The sequence below is a fragment of the Balaenoptera acutorostrata genome, chromosome 13, assembly GCF_949987535.1.
Source record: "Balaenoptera acutorostrata chromosome 13, mBalAcu1.1, whole genome shotgun sequence".
NCBI lineage: Eukaryota > Metazoa > Chordata > Mammalia > Artiodactyla > Balaenopteridae > Balaenoptera > Balaenoptera acutorostrata.
Window position 1 is genome coordinate 78,824,601 of NC_080076.1, and position 19,460 is coordinate 78,844,060.

At 51.3% G+C, this 19,460-nt stretch overlaps 1 protein-coding gene across 1 annotated transcript in view; it reads right to left on the reverse strand.

The window, feature by feature from the left end:
* RBM19 (RNA binding motif protein 19) overlaps positions 1-19,460 on the reverse strand; it is a 121,873-nt gene that overhangs the window by 95,587 nt on the left and 6,826 nt on the right. The window contains exons 8-16 of the mRNA XM_057526210.1: positions 14,638-14,716; positions 13,645-13,716; positions 12,425-12,628; positions 10,929-11,059; positions 9,988-10,109; positions 9,453-9,549; positions 7,780-7,890; positions 5,418-5,618; positions 4,040-4,169 (exon numbers count right to left, since the gene is read on the reverse strand). Coding sequence (XP_057382193.1) covers positions 4,040-4,169; positions 5,418-5,618; positions 7,780-7,890; positions 9,453-9,549; positions 9,988-10,109; positions 10,929-11,059; positions 12,425-12,628; positions 13,645-13,716; positions 14,638-14,716 — 1,147 coding nt within the window. The remainder of the gene's footprint in view (positions 1-4,039; positions 4,170-5,417; positions 5,619-7,779; positions 7,891-9,452; positions 9,550-9,987; positions 10,110-10,928; positions 11,060-12,424; positions 12,629-13,644; positions 13,717-14,637; positions 14,717-19,460) is intronic.

The window sequence follows — 19,460 nt, forward strand, 5'->3', positions numbered from 1 at the left end:
CAACTACTGAGCCTGCGCTCTAGAGCCCGCGAGCCACGACTACTGAGCCTGCGAGCCATGACTACTGAGCCCGCGAGCCACGACTACTGAGCCCACGTGCCACAACTACTGAAGCCTGCACGCCTAGAGCCCGTGCTTTGCAACAAGAGAAGCCACCGCAATGAGAAGCCTGTGCACCGCCATGAAGAGTAGCCTCCGTTCGCCGCAACTAAAGAAAGCCCGCGTGCACCAACGAAGACCCAATGCAGCCAAAAATAAAATAAAGAAAATAAATAAATTAAAAAAAAAAAAAAGAAAGAAAAGCACTTCTGTCCCTGGCCTCAAGTGGGGTGACGACAGGAAGACTAGGAAGGAAAAAGGAGGCATCACAAAACGAACAGATGTTTACCAACGACATCACCAGGAACCAGGAAAAGTGGGAAGAAGAGCAGGACGGGGGCAGGGACGGGGGCAGGGGCGGGGGTGTGGGGGACGGGGTGAGGGTGCGAGGAAGGCTCTCAAAGCAAGGTGGGCTGGAGGGGGCTGGGAGAGGCAGGGGGGAATACGCGTCCATCTGTAGTTGGCACAATAAAATCCAGTCACGCATCACCACATGGGGCTTTATTATAATCAGGCCGCAGAATTTACGGTCGCTCCCTCCCCTTTCCGGCTCTCTGCGCGGAAGGCTGACAGCAGAGACTGTTATCAGTTGCAAGCAGCTTTTCAGGACCTCCCCCGACTTGGAGCCCTTTATCTGGAGGTGAGGGTCTTCGTTGTGGAGAGATAAAACACACTGTCCCCCTCCCTCGAGAACGGTACAGAGAACGGAGGGCTTTGCTGAAAAGAAAGCGGGGCGCTGGTGAACAAAAAAAACACCTCCGTCCACTCCCCTCCTGCTCGCCTTCCTGCGGAGCCTGAGAAAATCCAGGGCTTGGGGGCTGGCTGAGTCCCCGGGCAATGGGGATGAGGGGCTGGGGAAGCTTCAGGAACCGTGTGCAGAGGGGCGGGCGTTGGGGGGAGCAGGTGAAAAGGAACAGCTCGGGGACCAGGGAGGGGACCGTGTATGTGATACAGGTAAGAAAAGGAACAAAAAAGGGCAAAGGGAGGTTCTCGAGATGAGCTCTGTGGGGATCTGCCTGACGACACAGGACTCAGCGGGGTTTGAAATCAGCACAGGCGTGCACAACTTCTTGGCCCCCAATCCGATCTATTTGCTATAACTACTGGCTCCCTCTTCCCAGCTCTCCTTTGTGTGAGTGACGGCAGGACCCTGGACAGCAGCCCCCTAAGCGGCAGGGCCTGTTGGGGACAGTCTGTCTGGGATGCTCTCAACACCGGAACCTAGGCCCGGGCACCCAGGGGACACTGGGGGCAGGCAGGGCCAGCCCTCTACCTTCCGACCAGGGCACGCTATCTCTGCAAAGCCTCCCCTCGCTGTGCTCCAGAACATTCTGCACCCAGGGCCCACTTCTATTACTGTGACATCTCAGCTAACCCCAAACAGCCCCACCCGTCCTCCTAGCGGCCCGGGAGCTTCTGGGGAAGTGGTATGTGTTGGGCCCGTCTTGGTCGCCCCAGCTCGATGGCTGGCATCCAGCTGGTGCTCAGGGCTGAGTTAGAGACCATCCACTTCACCTTACGTTGCTGAATTAGGACGAGGGTCAGAGTAATGGTGACTCGGGCGGCTTCTCACTGAACTCTCACAAAGGCCTTCTGCCTATTTTACAGATGCAGAAACAGCCTCGGAGAAGGCTGGTGGCTTGCCCAGTCACAGGGCTAGGAGAGGACTTCCCCAGGAGCTGTAAGCCTCACATACGGAGGACCCAAAGTGCTTAGTGCAGGGCCTGGCATGGAGGAAATGCTGCTGTTGCCTGTGGATTCGCTCAGCACCTACTGACTGCTCTCCCACCAGACGCTGGGCACCTTCCTGGGTGCCCGGGCACGGCAGTGCACAAGCAGACGAGGTACCCGGCCTGCGGGATGGACGTCTAGTGAGGGAGTCAGACAGACAGACACTGAGGAAGGGAACCCATAATGACACTCTTCTGGGAAGCAATAAGCCTTTGAAACAAAGTTTAAGGGTGAGGGGAGGGGTGGGTATAAATCAGCACCCACGAAGGGAGCCACGGCGATTATGCGATGGATGGCGTCACGTTCTGATGCTTAACTAACGATGGAGAACAAACCTGCCAACGTCACCAAGCTCTACTATGTGCCGGGGCTTGGGACACAAGGACGAGGATGGCCCAGCCCCTACTCTTCACAGGTAAAGAGAGACAGAGAGGCACAGAAACCCTTCTTCCTGCATTCCTTCACTCCCTCGACTCACATTCCTGAGCTACCCCGTGCCCGGGGCCCTGTGGGATGCTTGCGCCCAGCAGTGAGCGAGATGGCCACTCCCTGCCCTTGCGGTTCACTGTCTGGCAGCGACGGATGTTAAACAAGTAAAACAAACGAATAAACAGGATAAATACAAACTGTGACGAGTGGCACAGAAGAAAACAACAGAGCGAAGGGAGGGAAGCACCGGGACACCTGCAAAAGAGTGTGGCCACACGGCAGCGGCCCCCCGGGGAGGCGCCGTACTTAGTGGTCCCGCCAAAGCTAGGAGAGGCCTCTGCTGGATCTGTTTCCAGGGCCCTCGCTCCTGGCAAACCTGTGCTTTAAAGGAGGACTTGCTTTTGGCCGAAAAACATTAGTCATGTCCAAGTTTAGTAACTGAAGTTGAAACCAAGGTCGCTGATAATTTGGGGGTGATGGCTAGTTAAGAAGAAACCGTGACTATATAAAGAGAATTCTTTTTGATGGAAGCATAAGCACGTTGGAAGAGAACGCTAATCCAATCTGTGGACAAAAATAACTCATCAACAGGGGCTAGTGAGGGGCTTTTGAAAGATTTATATCAATGGTCAGTAGGTAACCCCAATGGCTAAGGGATGCTTTCGGGGGCCTCAGAAAGCAGAGACTGAAGAATTTTCCTTCCTGACTGAAGCAAGGCTTCTAGACCAGGGGGTCCCAAATGTCTTGTAGTGACTTGGGCCAGTCCTGAAGGAGGTTTTACCGATCCAAGATGAACTGGGAAATGCAGCCAGCCTAGGGAGGTTTATGGACAGTGAGGTCTATTCAATTAAAGGACTGTTCTTTAAATCTGAGAATTCCGCATCCCCACCCCCATTCTTTTATGAGGACAATGGAGAGGGTATACGGGAGATGTATTTCTTTTAATCCTTATTTAAATCAACCGGCAACCCTATGGTGAGATGGAGGTACGGAGGAGGGATATTACTGATGGGCAAGATCTCAGTGTCTGGGTAAGGGTGTTCTTCAAAGCTTTTCTAAAGGTCTTCGCTTCTAGGATGGAGTCATGGTCCCCTAAGTGGTTCTCAGTCGAGGGCTGCACTGCCCCCTAGAGGGCATCTGGCATACAGGGAAGGGGTGTTTTAGACTGTCACAATTACAGGGGCACTCCTGTAAATTCAGTGGGCAGGGTCTGCAAAATGTCTTACAATTTGCAGAACAGTCCCGACAGGGAAGAACTGCGCTGCCCTGAGTGCCAGGAGCGCCCCCTCCTCACCCGAGGGTGAAGCATCAGTTGAGGGTTGGGTCCCCGCCTCCCTTCCTTTTCCTGCCTTTGCAGTCACTGGACACCAGAGGGCGCCATACCATCCCAGGGACCCCGGAGAATAAACATCTCCAACATCCCTGCTCATCCATCCTGGCGGATGTATCAATACGAACCAGAAGGCTATTTTCTCTTGCTCTGTTCCGAATCCCTATTAATAGATTCTAGTGGGTTTTTTTATTTTTCCTTTCACAACCTATACTTGATAAGCCAAGATAGTCGGCTACCTTATGCTGTATCCAGAATTTTTATGCTCTATTTTTTTTTAAGGACATTTTACGTGCCTATAAAATCCAAGAGACGGGGACCCACCAGTCTCAGGATGAATACAGAACTTTAAAAGAAACACCTGATAAACAATTTAGTGCTGCCCCCTAGCGCTCCGTCCTTCCCCTGCCTGCTGCCCCAGGACATCCTGATCCCAGACCCAGCTCTAACCTGTTTCTGGCTCCATCCTGTCCTTTCCGGCCGGCTCTGCTGGTGCATCTCGGGGTTCTTTCTTCTGTGGGGCTGGGCTGGAAAAGATGCCCACCGGAGCCCACTCCAGATACAAGGGGACGTGGTGGAACTGCAGAGACAGGGGCGGGGGAGGGACTCAGTCCACGACACAGACCAAGAGCCTGAGGCTCAGAGTACAGAACTCTAGGTGCTGCCTGCTCCCCTTGCTGCAGCTCAGGGTTCAGGTGAGAGGCTGGAGCATCTGCGGTCACTGAATACGTCTGCATCCCCCTGTGCTTTCTCTAATCAAGAGTGTGGACAGGGCGTGGGACGGGGAAGCAGAATCACTGATACAGGGCAGCCCTCTTGGAGGAAGTGCAACGGGGCCGCCGGACACCAACCGTGCTTTCTCTCCCTCCACATACGTACACTCACGGGCAGTGAGTATACACATACGTACATGCAGAGAGGTTTTTTTAAAAAGAAGGATAAACAAGACACTGACAAACAGTCAGCAAAGCATTAAAGTCCTTGATAAAGAGAAGCTACTTGCAGTGGGTTGCATGGTGGCCCTTCAAATGATATGTCCACGTCCCAACTCCCAGAAGCTGTGAATGTGGCCTTATTTGGAAAAAAGGCCTCTGCAAACGTCATTAAATAAAAGATCCTGAGATGAGATCATTCTGGATTATCTGGGTGGGCCCTAAATCCAGTGACAAGCGTCCATGTAAGAGAAAAGCAGAGGGAAGATTTGAGATGGAGAAAAGAAGGCCATGTGGACAGAGGCAGAGACTGGAGTGATGCAGGGACACCTGGAGCCACCAGGCACCGGAAGAGGCAAGGAAAGATCCCTCCCCCCACCCCCAAGAGCCTTCGAAGGGAGAATGGCCCTTGGACACCTTGATTTTAGACTTCAGACCCCCAGAACTGTGAGAGAACACATTTCTCTTCTCTTAAGCCACTAAATTGGTAGTAACTTGTCATGGCAGCCACAGAAAGGAATACACTAACACATAGAACTTTTTCTTCCTCATGACCAAGAATCTGGAGGTAGCCCACCTACAGAATTGACTTTCAACTAATTGTAGGTATAAGATATCCAAAGCGCCAAGGATGATGGTTCAAAGTCACGGGGTAATGGAAAGCTGAGGAAAGCCAGAATCGGCAGGGAACTGAGGCAGGCTTTCCGGAGGATGTCTTGAGCCTGCCCCTCACACTCCCCCGTCCAGAGGTGCTCCCAGGGGCGGGGTGACATTCACAATCCCGACAGACATGGGTGGTTTCCAGCCAGTGCTCGCACATGCCAGGTCTATGCCAAGACTGTCCGCCCGTCAGCTCCCTCCATCCTGTCCCTGAAGTGGGGCTCGGGCGGCCCTACCTTGGAGTAGGCCAGGTGTCGGAAGGCCTTGCGGGCCTCCAACGGCTCCAGGAACTCCACGATGGCCGTGACGCCACCCTCTGGCAGCAGCACGCGGCCCAGGCTGCCGAAGCGGCCAAAGGTCTCCTGCAACTCGGCCGCCAGGGTGCCGGCTGGGAGGTTCTTCACCAGGATCACGGTCTTGCTTCGCTCAGCAGCGGCCTGCAGGGAGGGGACAGCTCACGTGGGACGATGGAAAGGAGGGTCACTGACCCCCGACGCCAGTACTGATCAGTGGGTGACTCTGGTCCAGGCGGCCACGTGGGACCTCAGGTACCAGGCCCTTAGGAAGCAGGTCCAGGAGACCCCACCCTCTCAGGCGCGCCACCCTGTGGATGAGAGGCGGCCCCGAGGAGTGGATGAGGGAGAGGGCTCTGGAGCTGGACCCCCCAGGTCAAATCCCGGCCCCTCCACTACTGAGCCGAGGCAAATTCTGACAGCGCCTGACCACAGCCCTCGCCGGACCTTCCAGGACACTCCAGCCCAGGGCCTGGATCTGCATCTCTGTGCTAGGGGTCTTTTCCCGGATCTGCAGAACGCCTGACGCCACACGTGAGAAGTTAACACCCCGTGGGAGCTGCCCGTGGCTCTCAGGAGTTGGCGTGTCCTCTGTCCTTTGAGTGGGACAACTCCGAGTTGGGCGGTGTCCCCCAGGGAAAGTGCCAGCCCACTGCTCTACCAGTGGCACTGAGACGAGCATGCCCTGTGCTGGCCTCCCCCCGCCCCTCGTCCCTTCTCGCGTTTTCTGTCCAGTGAACTACTTGCGCTTGAATCTTTGTCTCAGTCAGCTTTTGGAAGAACCCAAACCAAGACACCAGATATATGGCCTTGAGAAATGCACTTGAAATGTATTCAGCCCCCTCACCTGACACAAGGACACGGCACCTATTTCATGGGTCATCCCAGGAAAGGAGTCAATCAAAAGGGTTGACATAAGCACACTGCTTAGCAATTGCTAACATTAGCAATTATTTTATTATTAAAGCATGTTGGATGGAGCATAAAAGAGCCAAAAAAAATTAACGGGAGAATTCCAGGCATAGGGCATATCTGGGTACGAGTCTCAACCTGGCCACCAATCTAATTTGAAACCTTGGGTCAAGTGCTTTCCTTCTGGGCCTCAGTTTTCTTTCTTTTTTGTTTTAAATTTTATTTTACATTGGAGTATAGTTAATTTACAATGTTGTGTTAGTTTCAGGTGTTCAGCAGTGACTCATTTATACATATACCTATATCCATTCTTTTTCACATTCTTTTCCCATATAGGTTATTACAGAATATTGAGTGGAGCTCCCTGTACTATACAGTAGGTCCTTGCTGATTATCTATTTTATATATAGTGATGTGTATTTGTTAATCCCAAACTCCTAATTTATCCCTCTCCCTCACATTTAACCTTTGGTAACCATAAGTTTATTTTCAAAGTCTGCGAGTCTGTTTCTGTTTTGTAAATAGGTTTTTTTTTTTTTTAAGATTCCACATATAAGTGATATCATATGATATTTGCTTTTCTCTATCTGACTTACTTCACTTAGTATGATAATCTCTAGGTCCATCCATATTGCTGCAAATGGCATTATTTCATTCTTTTTTATAGCTGAGTAATATTCCATTGTAAATATGTACATCTTCTTTATCCATTCCTCTGTCGATGGACACTTAGGTTGCTTCCATGTCTTGGTTATTGTAAATAGTGCTGCAATGAACATTGGGGTGCATGTATCCTAACCATCCTTTTAAGGTGAAACTCTTAAGGTTTGGTGAGGCTGAGGAAACAGTGGTTTGGGGGTCAGAAGCCCTGAGATTGAGTCCAGGCTCCTGCCACAGACTCACTGTCTGATCCCCTCCCCACTCTCTGGGCCTCAAGTTCCCAGTCTGTAAAACGAAGGGGAGGATATCAGGTGTTCTCAGTGGGCCCTCCAAGACTTCATCATCCAGACACCTAAGAACTTCTACCTCGTAAGGAATAAGCACACGGAGGAACCTTCCCCTATGTGATTCAAGAAAGGTCTCAATCCCGAAACAGATAACAGGTGCTCTTAGTAAGGTGCTAGGTCGGGGAACAGGATGCTTAGGGCCCCCCCGACCTGTGTGGAGAAACTCTTGCTTACAGCCCCCGAGGGACACCATTCCAATGGGCCACGAGTCTGAGCTGATGATCTTTCTTTCTTTCTTAAGCGACAGTTGCAAAGATAATGATAATCATCTTTGAAAGGCCTGACCCTCCCACCCATCCACACGTCTGCTGATGTGAGACTCATGGCAGGGGGGGGGGCGGGCCCGAGCCCTGAGCAGCTTGCTGGGCTGGGCAGTGGGCACTCACCTGGCTGAAGGAGTCCAGACTGACCCCATTGTCGAGCAGGAAGCGCCGCACCTCTTGGACGAGCTGGGTCTCCCCCAGGGCCACGCGCACAGCCACGCTGCCCTTGGTCTCCTGCGGGAGGGAGAGGGAAGATGCCCTGTCGGCTGTCGGGCAGGTGACAGGTCAGCTGTCCCATCTCCCAACAGCCTGAGGAGGAGGCTTGCACGGAGCCGGACCCTGTGGATGCCCCCCGCGGATGCTCCCCCCGTGGATACCCACTCCGGCTTGACGGCTCTGGGTTCCTCATCTGTCAGGGTGAATCAAGAACCCCACGCCTCACCTCCAGCTTCCCCTCCCCCCTCTCCCGCCTGCTCCCTCCCCTCCAGTCGTACGTAAGGGTCTCATGCCAAGTTCATTCCCACCTGAGGGCTTCTGTGCGCTCACCTCTGCCCTCCATTCAATTTCTGCTAGAATGTCGCACCCCTGAGCAGCCTGCCTCGCTCTCACACCCTGTCCCCTTACTCAGCTTAAGCTTTCTTCAAGCCATCACACCAACATGTGGCACCTTTGTTAATGAGCTAGTGTCTTCCTCTGCTGGAAGGCTCTAGAAGAGCAGGACTGTTTCCCTTTAGGGCCCTGCTCTCTTCCCAGTGCTCAGGGCGCTGGTGGGATCTGAACCAGCTGCAGCCCCTCCCGACTGGCTGAGGTCCGGAGCTGTGCGGCCAACATGGTGCCCACGAGCTCAGCCACTGGGCACTGAGACGCAGCGCGTCTGAACCCAGTGTAAGACACGCACTGAATGTAAACACTCAGTGAGGGAAAAGAAAGCAATGCAAGACAGCTTGTCATTTTTTTATATTGTGGATAATGAAATAATAATATCTTGGCCGTATGGAATTAATAGAATAGATTCTATTCTGAAAAATTAACTTTGAAAATTAACTTTGCCTGTTCCTTTTTGCTTTTTAAAAATGTGGCCACTTGGACATTTACAATTCTGTGTGGGGCTTGCATTCTATTTCTGGGGGACAGCGCTGACCTTCAGCATGGGGAAGGGGCAGGGGCAGTAAATGACGATGGCCAGTGAGTTTATGGATCAAATCTATGGATATCCTTTGCCTGCCGGCTGAAAAACACACTCCCAGGTTTTGCCAAAGATGAACTTGGCCACGGTCTAACTGGAGACACAGCATTTAAAAGAAGGTATGTGATCTGGAGAAGCCAAATGGACGGAGGGGGAAGGTCGGAAGGAACAAGGTTAGACTTGGGAGAGGGGGAGGGTCAGAGACCTACGACCTACCCTGTGCTCGTCTCAAAGACCTGGCCTGGCTGGGCCCAGGAAGTGGGTGGGACCACCTTTGAGGAGTGGTTCAGAGCGAGGGCAGTGGATTCGGGTTGACCTGGGGTCACCCCACCTCCGCCTCTTTCCAGGTGTGTGACCCTGGGCAAGTGCCTTTGTGTCCCTGGGCCTTGATTTCTTCATCTGGGAAGTGGGGCGAGAGGAGCACCGCAGGCTAAGTGCTCATCGTCAGTTACTTTCTCCACGTGCGTCCACGCTCGCCCACGAGAAGCCAGGGCAGGGTGGACGCTTCCATGGGGGAGGCCCCAGAGGACAAGCTGGTGGACAACCCAGCCCGATCCCGCCCGCTCCCCTGCCCAGAGCCAGGGGCACATCAGACAGGGTGCCCACTCACGTGGTCAAACACTTGACTCTTGGTGGCGCTGTACTTCTCGGCGATGGCGTCGGCCACTGCATTCGGGCCCATGAACAGCGTGTTCCAGTTGTGACAGCTGAGTCAGAGGCAGAACAGAGAGGTCAGACCGTGGCTGAATGGGGGCAATTTTTTTCAGATGCAAAGCCTGTAAGAAATAAGCTTGTGGGCCTGCCTTCCTAAGTCCCCAAAGCCTCCTCCTCCACCATCTTACTTGGCGTGGGCCAAGTACCAGGGCCTGAAGACAACAAGAGCCACGATGATACTAATAAGCCCTAATGTCTGTCAAGCGCTTACTCGGCACCAGGGACCAAGCACTTTGCTTACATTGACTCAATCCTTATGACACCACAAAAGTGAGGCACCACTGATCCTTCCCATTTTGCAGATGAGGAAATTGAGGCTCAGCAAAGTTATGGATGAGAGGCTAAAGCCACCATGAGGAGTCAGGGTACCCTGGCGGCTAGGAAAGGAGGGGCAAGGGCAGCCAAAGCCTGGGTCAGAGGCAGGTATGGACCTGGAGCTGTTGGCTTTGTCTTTTGACTCTTTCTTCTTCTTGTAAGACGATGATCCTGGGGCGTCTGCGTCCTCGCTGGCCTCCTTCTTGATGGTGGATGGTAACACGTGGAGCATCCTGCCCTGGAGGAGGACGAGGGGAAGGGGGTAAAGACAGAAAGGGGGCAGGCTCTCCTACATCCTGCCCCGGGTACGTCGGCCTCTCCACGAGGGGGCTGGACCTAGCACTGAGACCCTTGTCACAAGACGGGGGCCTCGGGCAGGATGCCCATGAGGCTGCCCTGAACCCAGAACGGGGGCCTGGCCGTGTGGCACAGGGGCCTGACTTTGTGACGGGGGCCACTTGACAAAGCGTCACAGAGGACGCTGATCGGTTTGTAAGTAACACCTGCAGGGCTCCCCACCCGACTCTGCCCCTGGAGAGTGTGAGCTCCACGCGGGCAGGAGCCGGGTTCAGCCTGCAGCCACAGGGGATCAAGAAATCATGAATGAATGAATGAATGAATGAACGAATGGACAGGAAAGGGAGGCGAGGCAGCCTGGGGCTTCGGCTTGTGTGCTAAACATGTTATTTGGAAGAAAGAAGCGTTTCTTACATTCTACTGTGGCCATTTCAATGACTGGGTCAAAACTCTTTCTTTCCTTACTCCTTCCTCTTCCAAGTGGTATTTTGAGAGCACATGTTCATTTAATCCACAGACACTTTTTAAGGGCCCACTGTGGGCCAGGTGCTCCTCTAGGGGCTAACGACAGATCAGTGAACAGGACAGAGCAGACCCTGCCCCGTGGAGGCAGCTCGGATCAGGAGGCGGCTTCACGTCCATCAGGTGTGCGTACCTGGAAGCGTGGGTGCGCTTTCCTGCCTGTGCGCACGCGCACACGCCCACAGCCTCTCCCCATCACCCGGGCCCCGCAGCCGCCCGCCACCCCACGGGCCATCACCTGGAACACCTGCCCGTCCACCTCCGCGTAGGCCTTCACGGCGTGCTCCGGGAACATGAAGGTGACGAAGGCAAAGCCCTTAGGCTTCTTGGTCAGGCTGTCGATGGGGTAATGCAGCTCAGACAGGGGACCTGAGGGTAGGAAGGGTGTCAGTGTCCTGCAGGCCAGAGCGGGGTGAGAAAATTCTGGGCACTAGTCAAGCGATGGGTTTTAACCAGGGAGAGCATGGAGCTGCTGCTGCCGCTTGGCCCAGGACAGAAGGTGGCAAGGGGCTGCCTTGAGACCTCCTCGTGGGTCAGGGTGTCCTTCCACAACACTTCGTGTGTCTATTCTGAGAGCAGAGGTGTCTGGCCTGGACCCTGCCTTCGTCACATACTATACGTGTGGCCTCGGGCAAGCCACAGGGCTTTACGAGCCTCAGGCTTCTCACCTGTAAAATGGTATCGTTAAGAATACCCAGCTCGCAGGACAGCGGGGAGGGTTAAACGCACTAATACGTGTCATGTACTAAACAGTGCCTGCTGGTGACGTAGGGCCACAGAAGTGTCTGCTGGGATATTATCATGATGCTCACATTAAAGTACACACCTTCCACTCTGAACACCAGGGTGTGACCAAGTCCTCCTTCCCGGGCTTTATCTTCCCGGATGGATACTTCGAGTCTATTGACGACCCCCTCTCCAGGCCTGCCCGGCCCTGCCATGTAAACCAGGGCACCAGCCTGTGCGGGAGGATCTGGCAGCAGGACAGCAGGCCAGGAGGTGACACCAATTTGCCTGATCGCAGAATCCTACTCAGGGCCTCCTTGTCCGGAAGACAAGCACTCGACCGAGCTCGGATCCCCTGCAACCCACAGCTGGTCTCTGAAGAGAAGCGGGGAGACGCTCCGGGGGATCTTAAAAGCATCTAGACCTCGCCCCGCCATTCTGAGCCCTAACTTCCTTCCCGTCAACAACCACGACCCTACAAACAAGCACAGCCCCGTGTGCCAAGCTGAACTACAGGCCTTCAAGTCCGTGTCCTGCAAAATAATGCTAGCAACCACGACAACAATGTAAATGGCCCTCACTAGCAAACGCATTTGGATCTGGAGAGCAAGATTATTTAGACAGCAGAGTTCAGACTGGGGAGCACTTCATATCAACACACACAGTGAGTGGGCTTCCAAGACCAGAGCAAGGGTTCAGATACCAGGGACATCTCAGAAAACTGTACCCAAAGTCCGTCAGTTCTGAGTTTAGCGAGTGAGAGCTAAGGGAGTCTGCGTTCAGACCACGAAAGGTGCCTGTGATGCCATCTGGGACTTCGAGTTCCGCTGTCTACACACTGTCTGAATCTTCACAGCAGCTCAGAGATGGCGAGGCCCATTTTATGGATGAGAAAACTGAGGCCAGAGGGGGACGTCATTAGCCCAAGGTCAAGAGCTGCAGGAGGCAGATGGGGACTCGGACCACCCGCTGCAGGGCCCTGTGGTGAGCCGGAGGCCATGCCCCTACCGTATTTGGAGAAGAGCTTCTCCAGGTCTTCCTCGGAGCTGGTGTAGGGCAGGTTTCGCACAAAGAGCCTCCCAGAGTCGGCCAGGTCCTCTTCCTCTTCATGCTCCCCGAGTGTCCGGCCTTGCCAGGGTTTGGCGCTATTCTCTGGGGGCGCCTTGGCTGCAGGGACGTTCTTTTCCCTAAACACCTCGATGTAGCGTCCACCTGCACCAGGAGAGGCTGTCAGGGCCCCGGGGGAGGCCCGGAACCTGCCAGCTTCCAGACTTTGTTGCTGCCTTCTGGAAGCCATGGCGAAGGTGGCTGGTGACAGCGCCAGACACCAGGCTCTGTTAACCAGGGTGGAGGCCCCAGCCAGTGCCGGGCCTCAATCTCACTCATCCTGCGAGCTCAGCTTCAGCCCAGGGGGGAGCCTGCCTGGGCCGCCTGGTCCATGGGGCTGCATCCTCCCAATTCCAGGGCACGGCCCCTGGCACTGCCCTGGGAATCATCTCATGTGACAGCCCAACCTTGAAGAGCCACCTTGGGCTGCCGCTGAACTATGTCCATGCATTGGCCCAGGCACCTGATTAGACCACGACCCCCACCATCACCTCCACATGCACACAGTAGGCGCTCAATAAATACCTACCACCTGACTTGCTAGCAAGACTGCTTAGGTTTCTCCTCTTCCCTAACAGAACTTGTGTCTTCACAAGGGGTCAATGGCTGGACCTGAATCACCTGTCCATACCAGGGACAGGCCAAAGAGCACGTCCTTGGATATCTTCTTCAGGTGACCTCGCAGCTCCAGACCCTGTACTTGCTGTTCCCTGTACTTGCTGTTCCCTGTACTGGAACGGCCCCGCCCCACAAAGCCAGAGCTGGCTTCCTCTACCCCTCTGGCTTTTGTTCCAGTGTCGCCAGCTTAGTGTGGCCCAAGCTGACACGATCCTGTTTAAAATGCGCCTCCTCCAATCCCGACCCTCTCCTGCACTTGTCCAGAGCACAGCCCCTCTGGTTACCGCCTGTCTCTCCCCTCTCCAAGTTTCCTCTACAGGAAACTTAGCCTAATCTCTGCCCCAGGAGGGCGGGGGCTTTGGTCTGTTCTGCTCACGGCTGTATCCTCCGTGCCCAGGGCAGCGCCCGGCAGGCACACAGCAGGCCCTCAATATAACCTTACAGAGTAACTGAATGAACGAACCCCTGCCGCCACGCGGCGTGGGACCGTCCGGCATCCTTACCCATGTATTCCCTGTTGCATTTCAGAGCTTTCCTCACTTCCTCTTCACTGCTGAAATCCACAAAGACATACCCTGTGAAAGGACCACGACAAAGGTAAGGTCTGCAGGCCCTGCAGACAATCGTGGGAGTCACGGAGGAACACCCTCACTGCGCTAGGTGTTTGGGGGAATCTGAGCAGAAAGTGGAGGAAAACCTGTACTTTTCGCCCGATCTCCAAAATACAGACACTCCCTGATGCCCCCCAGGCAAATTTCCCTTCGTAGGAAGCGTTCCGAAACGGGAGGGCCTTGGCCTCCCTCCCAGCCTCACCCTGTCCTGACCAGCGCCTGCTCCGTGACCTTCTCTGGACAAATGCCTGTGGTTGCAGTGCTGCAACCCAGCTCGGCACCAAGGGGCCACCTCCACGGCGACTGCCCGTCAGTGCCCGCGGCCCTGACTTGCACAGACGAGCACGTGGAGTCTTCCCTAAACACGAGAGGCCTCGCCTCCCCACTTTTCTAGAGGAGTTAGGTGACGTGCGCACGGACACACAGCTCACGCGTGGCAGTGCCGTAACCTGCACCAAAGCCCATGGGTTTTGGTCTCTATCACAAGACCCTCCCCTGGGGGACTGCAAAAGCCCCCACCCAGCCCACCTGCCCCTGGACCCTTCCCTCACCAGCCAGGGGACCATCCTGAATCCGATCACGGCGTCCCCTTGCTTTGAGCCCCCGGTGGGCCCCTGCATCTGGGCTAAAGGCCGCAGTCAGTGCTGAGCCCCTAGGCCTGGGGGCCGGGCCTGCCTGCACAGGTGAAAACCTCATACTAGGCCGCCAGCGGCAGGGGACAAGAGGCAGACCCCTGTCCTGAGCACTTCCACCACATCCACAGAAGTGGGGACCACAAATAGGAAAAAAGTAGCTGCCCTCCAAACATCTTCACAGTTCAACTGCCCCAACCTTCCAGCTCCAGCATCTGCCTCTCCAGCCCCCTCGGAACAGCCCAGACCTCACCTGTTTTGTTTCCATGGGCGTTTCTCACTATTCGAATGGCCACCGGTTTCAGGGGTGCCAGGAACTCCATGACATTTTTCTGTGAGGAGATGAAAAGTTTTTTCCCAAAAGTGCAAACCGAATAAAGAAACATGGGTCAAATTTCTGAATTCAGAAAGGACACTGAAGTGTTTCATCTTTTGTAGTCTCTCACTTTCCTCTAAATTACACACGTTTTCTCCATCGTAAATTAAAACCGCCTTGGAAAAGAAATTTGTTTTTAAGTTGGAGAAGAAACAAGGAATATAAATATAGAACAGTAATGGCATCATTAGTATTGTAAGGTATTGCTTCTGATCTTTTTTTTCCTAAGTACCTTTTTACTTAATTGGGGTTAAATCCAGCTTTTTTCACATCTCATCAAAGCATGATTATTTGTCCATGTTACTTCATGGGGATGATACACATCGAGTACTGTTGTAGATGGTTCCCAATTTTCTTAACTACTTCTCTATTTTTTGGACGTGAGGGTGATTTAAACTCTTTTTTAAAAATGCGCAAACACACAGAGTACAAAATTTAGCAAATACTGAAAAGTCCCAAGAAGAAAACAAAAATGGTCGTAACTGCAAGGCCCAGATCACTCTTGTTGGCACTCCAGACAGGGCCACGTGTTCCCTGATGGGGGTCGGGGGGGGGGACTGTCCCCAGCTGAGACCCACTAATTTAACCACTTCTCTAGTGATATAGCGTAGAGGTTGTTTCCAGTTTTCTGTTTTTATAAATAAAATGACACAAATTAATACATTAGTTTATAAATAAAATAAGAATTAGAAAATGTGGCAGTGAACATTCTTGCACTGACCTCTTGGTGTACCTGGCTGATTCGCCTGTAGTGCAAATTCCCAGCAAGGTAATTGCTAGGTCAAAGGTACGTACATATATTTTTTTACTTGATTTTATTTATTTATTTATTTATTTATTTATTTATTTATTTTTGGCTGTGTTGGGTCTTCGGTTCGTGCGAGGGCTTTCTCCAGTTGCGGCAAGCGGGGGCCACTCCTCATCGCGGTGCGGGGACCGCTCTTCATCGCGGTGCGCGGGCCTCTCTCCATCGCGGCCCCTCCCGTCGCGGGGCACAGGCTCCAGACGCGCAGGCTCAGCAATTGTGGCTCACGGGCCCAGCTGCTCCGTGGCATGTGGGATCCTCCCAGACCAGGGCTCGAACCCGTGTCCCCTGCATTAGCAGGCAGATTCTCAACCACTGCGCCACCAGGGAAGCCCCGTACATATATTTTAAATTCTGACTGATGCTTCCAGATTGCCTTCCAAAAGGCTTCACCGCACACTTCCCCCAACAGTGCGTGAAACAATTTATTACTGAACTTAAAAAATTTCTGCAAAAATGTAACCATCCTGTTTCGTTCTGTATTTCTTTAATTATGAGTGAACTCAGGCATCTTTCCCAGCCATTTGAATTCTTTCTCTTAGAAGACCTCCTATCTTTTGTCCACTTTTCTATTCGGTCATACGTAGGTCCCAATATCTACTTACCTATTTGTAAATTAAAGAGACAGGTTTTGTCTGTTGTTTGTGTTATAAATGTCTGTTGTTTGTCTTTTGACTTTATGGCAAAAAGTTGCCTTAGAGAAGTTTTAAATGTTATCTAGTCAATTAATCCACCTTTTCCTTATGACTACCAAGTTCTGCAAACTGCTTAGAAAGGCATTCTTTTTTTTTTTTTTTAATTGAAGTATAGTTGATTTACAATGTTGTTTGTTTCTGGTGTACAGAAAAGCAATTCAGTTATGTGTGTATATATATATACTCATGTGTATACGCATATGTGTGTGTACATACATGTATATATGTATATGTATACATATACTTTTCCATTACGGTTTATTACAGGATACTGAATACAGAAAGGCACTCTTCATTCCAAGATTACAAGTAAATTCAATGCTTTCTCCTAGAACTTTTATTGTCTCAGTTTTTTAACTTAAATCCTTGATGCCTCTGAAATTTAGCTTGCTATGAGGAGTAAGGCGGGGCTCCACCCTTTTTTTTTTTCTTCACAAAAGTTAACTGGTTGTCCCATTACTATTTATAGAAAAATCTCGCTTCTCTTCATTGATATGAGACACCCTATCCTAAACTAGATGCTTATACATATGTGAGTCGATTTCTGAATTCCATTCTATTCCATTAACCTGTCAACAACTTCACCTGAACCAAACTGTTTTAATTACTGTAGCTTCAAAACATGTTTCAACATCTTGCAGGGGAAGGGTCTATTCCCACAGGCTGTTCCCAGCTGTTCTCCGGGATCCCACCCCCACCCCCCCAATCCTGACAAAACTCTGATCCCACTGAATTTATTCACTCATTCACTAATTAGGGAGAAACTGGCATTTTTACTTTCTAAGAATGTATGGCTTTACATTTATGTAAGCATTCTTTTAAATCCCTCAGTGGAATTGAACACTTTCTTTATACAGAACCTATAAAACTTTTATTAGAATACCTATAAAGCCCCCAATACATAATTTTCATTAGAATATCTAGAAGCAGACTGCCTTTTCTTTTCTTCCTTCCCTTCCTTTCCTTCCTTCTTTTCTTTTTTCTTTCTCTTTCATAAAAGTAATCTTTTTTTCCATTACATTTTCTGTTACCGTTTGTGGAGAGGAAAGAAGTGACCATTTTTTGTGTATTTATTTGCAAAAGTCCATCTAATGTCCCCCGTCCCCACTGAAGCATATGATTTTCTGCATGGTTGGTACTGACAGAACTCTGACTCTAAATTAGCAGACAATTCAGATAGTCCAGTAGAACCCAAATGCTTGTTACTCTGAAATCCGATTAAGTTTTATTTAAAAAAATAATTAGCAAATATACAGGCTCAAAAAAGGTGAGTACTTCTTCGAGAAAAAAAGGGCATAAAATATAATCAGGCACTTTCCAAAACAGGATACACACATGATATACAAACGTGAAAGAATGATTGATCTCACTAATAATGTAAAATATAAATCAAAATAAAATGCCATTTTGACCTGTCACGTTGATAAAGATTAATACCCAGGGTTCACAAAAATGGGCACTCTCATTCTCTGCTAAGGGAGTATACACTGGCCAGGCTTCCAGAGGGCAACTGGCACTCTGTATCAAAGCCTTAAAAATGTACTGAATACATGCATGTGCTTGTATACAGTACTTATCTGGAGCAAGGGTTGGCAAACGATAGCCCACAGGCCAAAAACTGCCCACGGCCTGCAAGCTAAGAATGGTTTTTACATTTTCCAAGGATCATCAAAAAAAAAAAAAAAAAAAGTGCAACGGAGACCATATAGCTCACAAAGCCTAAAATATGCACTAAATGATGTTGATAGAAAAACATCTGTTGACCTCTGATCTCAAGAAATGCGCTGACTGCATTATTATTCAAATCAGCAGAAGACTGGAAACAATCCCTATGTCTCAACTGAGGAGGTTGGGTGAGTGTAACACAGTGTGTCCAGAGTAAAGAATAGCACGCAATGTGAAAAATGATGCTGTAGCAGAATATTCAATATTCAAAGACATTTATGACATAATGTGATGAGGGAGGAAAAGAGTTTCAAAATAGTTCCTATTGTAGGATTGCTTTTTAAAAAGAAAAGACACAGGACTTCCCTGGTGGTGCAGTGATTAAGAATCTGCCTGCCAACGTAGGGGACACAGGTCAAGCCCTGGTCTGGGAAGATTCCCGCATGCTGCAGAGCAACTAAGCCTGTGTGCTACAACTACTGATCCTGCACCCTAGGGCCTGCGAGCCACGACTACTGAGCCCACGTGCCACAAATACTGAAGTCCACGCGCCTAAAGCCCGTGCTCCACAACAAGAGAAGCCACCGCAATGAGAAGCCTGCGCACCACAATGAAGAGTAGCCCCCGCTCGCCGCAACTAGAGAAAGCCCAGGCGCAGCAACGAAGACCCAATGCAACCAAAAATAAATTAATTAATTAAAAAAAAAAAAAAAAAGAAAAACACAGGTCAACGTTTCTATACAAAGAAAAAGATGTCTAAGAAGATATACTCAGAATTTATTAGTGGTTGTCAGTGTACGGGATATAGACGTGGGGGACTGAGGGGAGCTTGCTCCAGTTTGCCTGGGACAGTCTTTACTCTATAGTAATCAGACATGTAGGTAATTAGCTGTGCAGCCTGGTACCCCATCTGGTTAGCACTTCTCTCTCAACACAGTTTGGTCGGCAATTTATAGAGTGATAGGTAATTTTTACGTCTTGTTATTTAGCTACATTAAAAAACATTTCCTATGCTGAACTTCTACTACTTTCATGAGGAGGGAAATTGACAAAGTGTTCTCTCCTGTGTAGACCCAGAGTCAGCAGACTACAGTACGCAGGCCAAACGTGGCCCACTGCCTGCTTCTGTAGATAAAGTTTTATTGGCACCCAGCCAGGCCTATTTGGCCACCTCTCGCCTCGGGCTGCCTCTGTGCTACGACCGCAGGGTTGAGTAGTCGTAACAGAGACCATACTGATCACAAAGCCTTGAGTATTTACTAGCTGGTCCTTTTAAAATTTTTTAGCAGAAAAAGTTTACCCACCCCTAGCATAGATGACTGGTGAGTGAGACCACTCCTTCTCGGTCTCAATATAGCCGGCCCTGTTTCCTGACCTTGACGATGCCCAAGGTCCTATGTATGAGTCTCTCTGGCCCCCAGTTCCCTCCAGCTGAAGTCCCCAACTGATCCTGAAGCTCCCGTGCGGCAGAGCCTCCTGGGACCCTCGCCCTTGTCTCCCGCTCCCCGGGGGCTCCTCACCCCGTCCCGTCACTG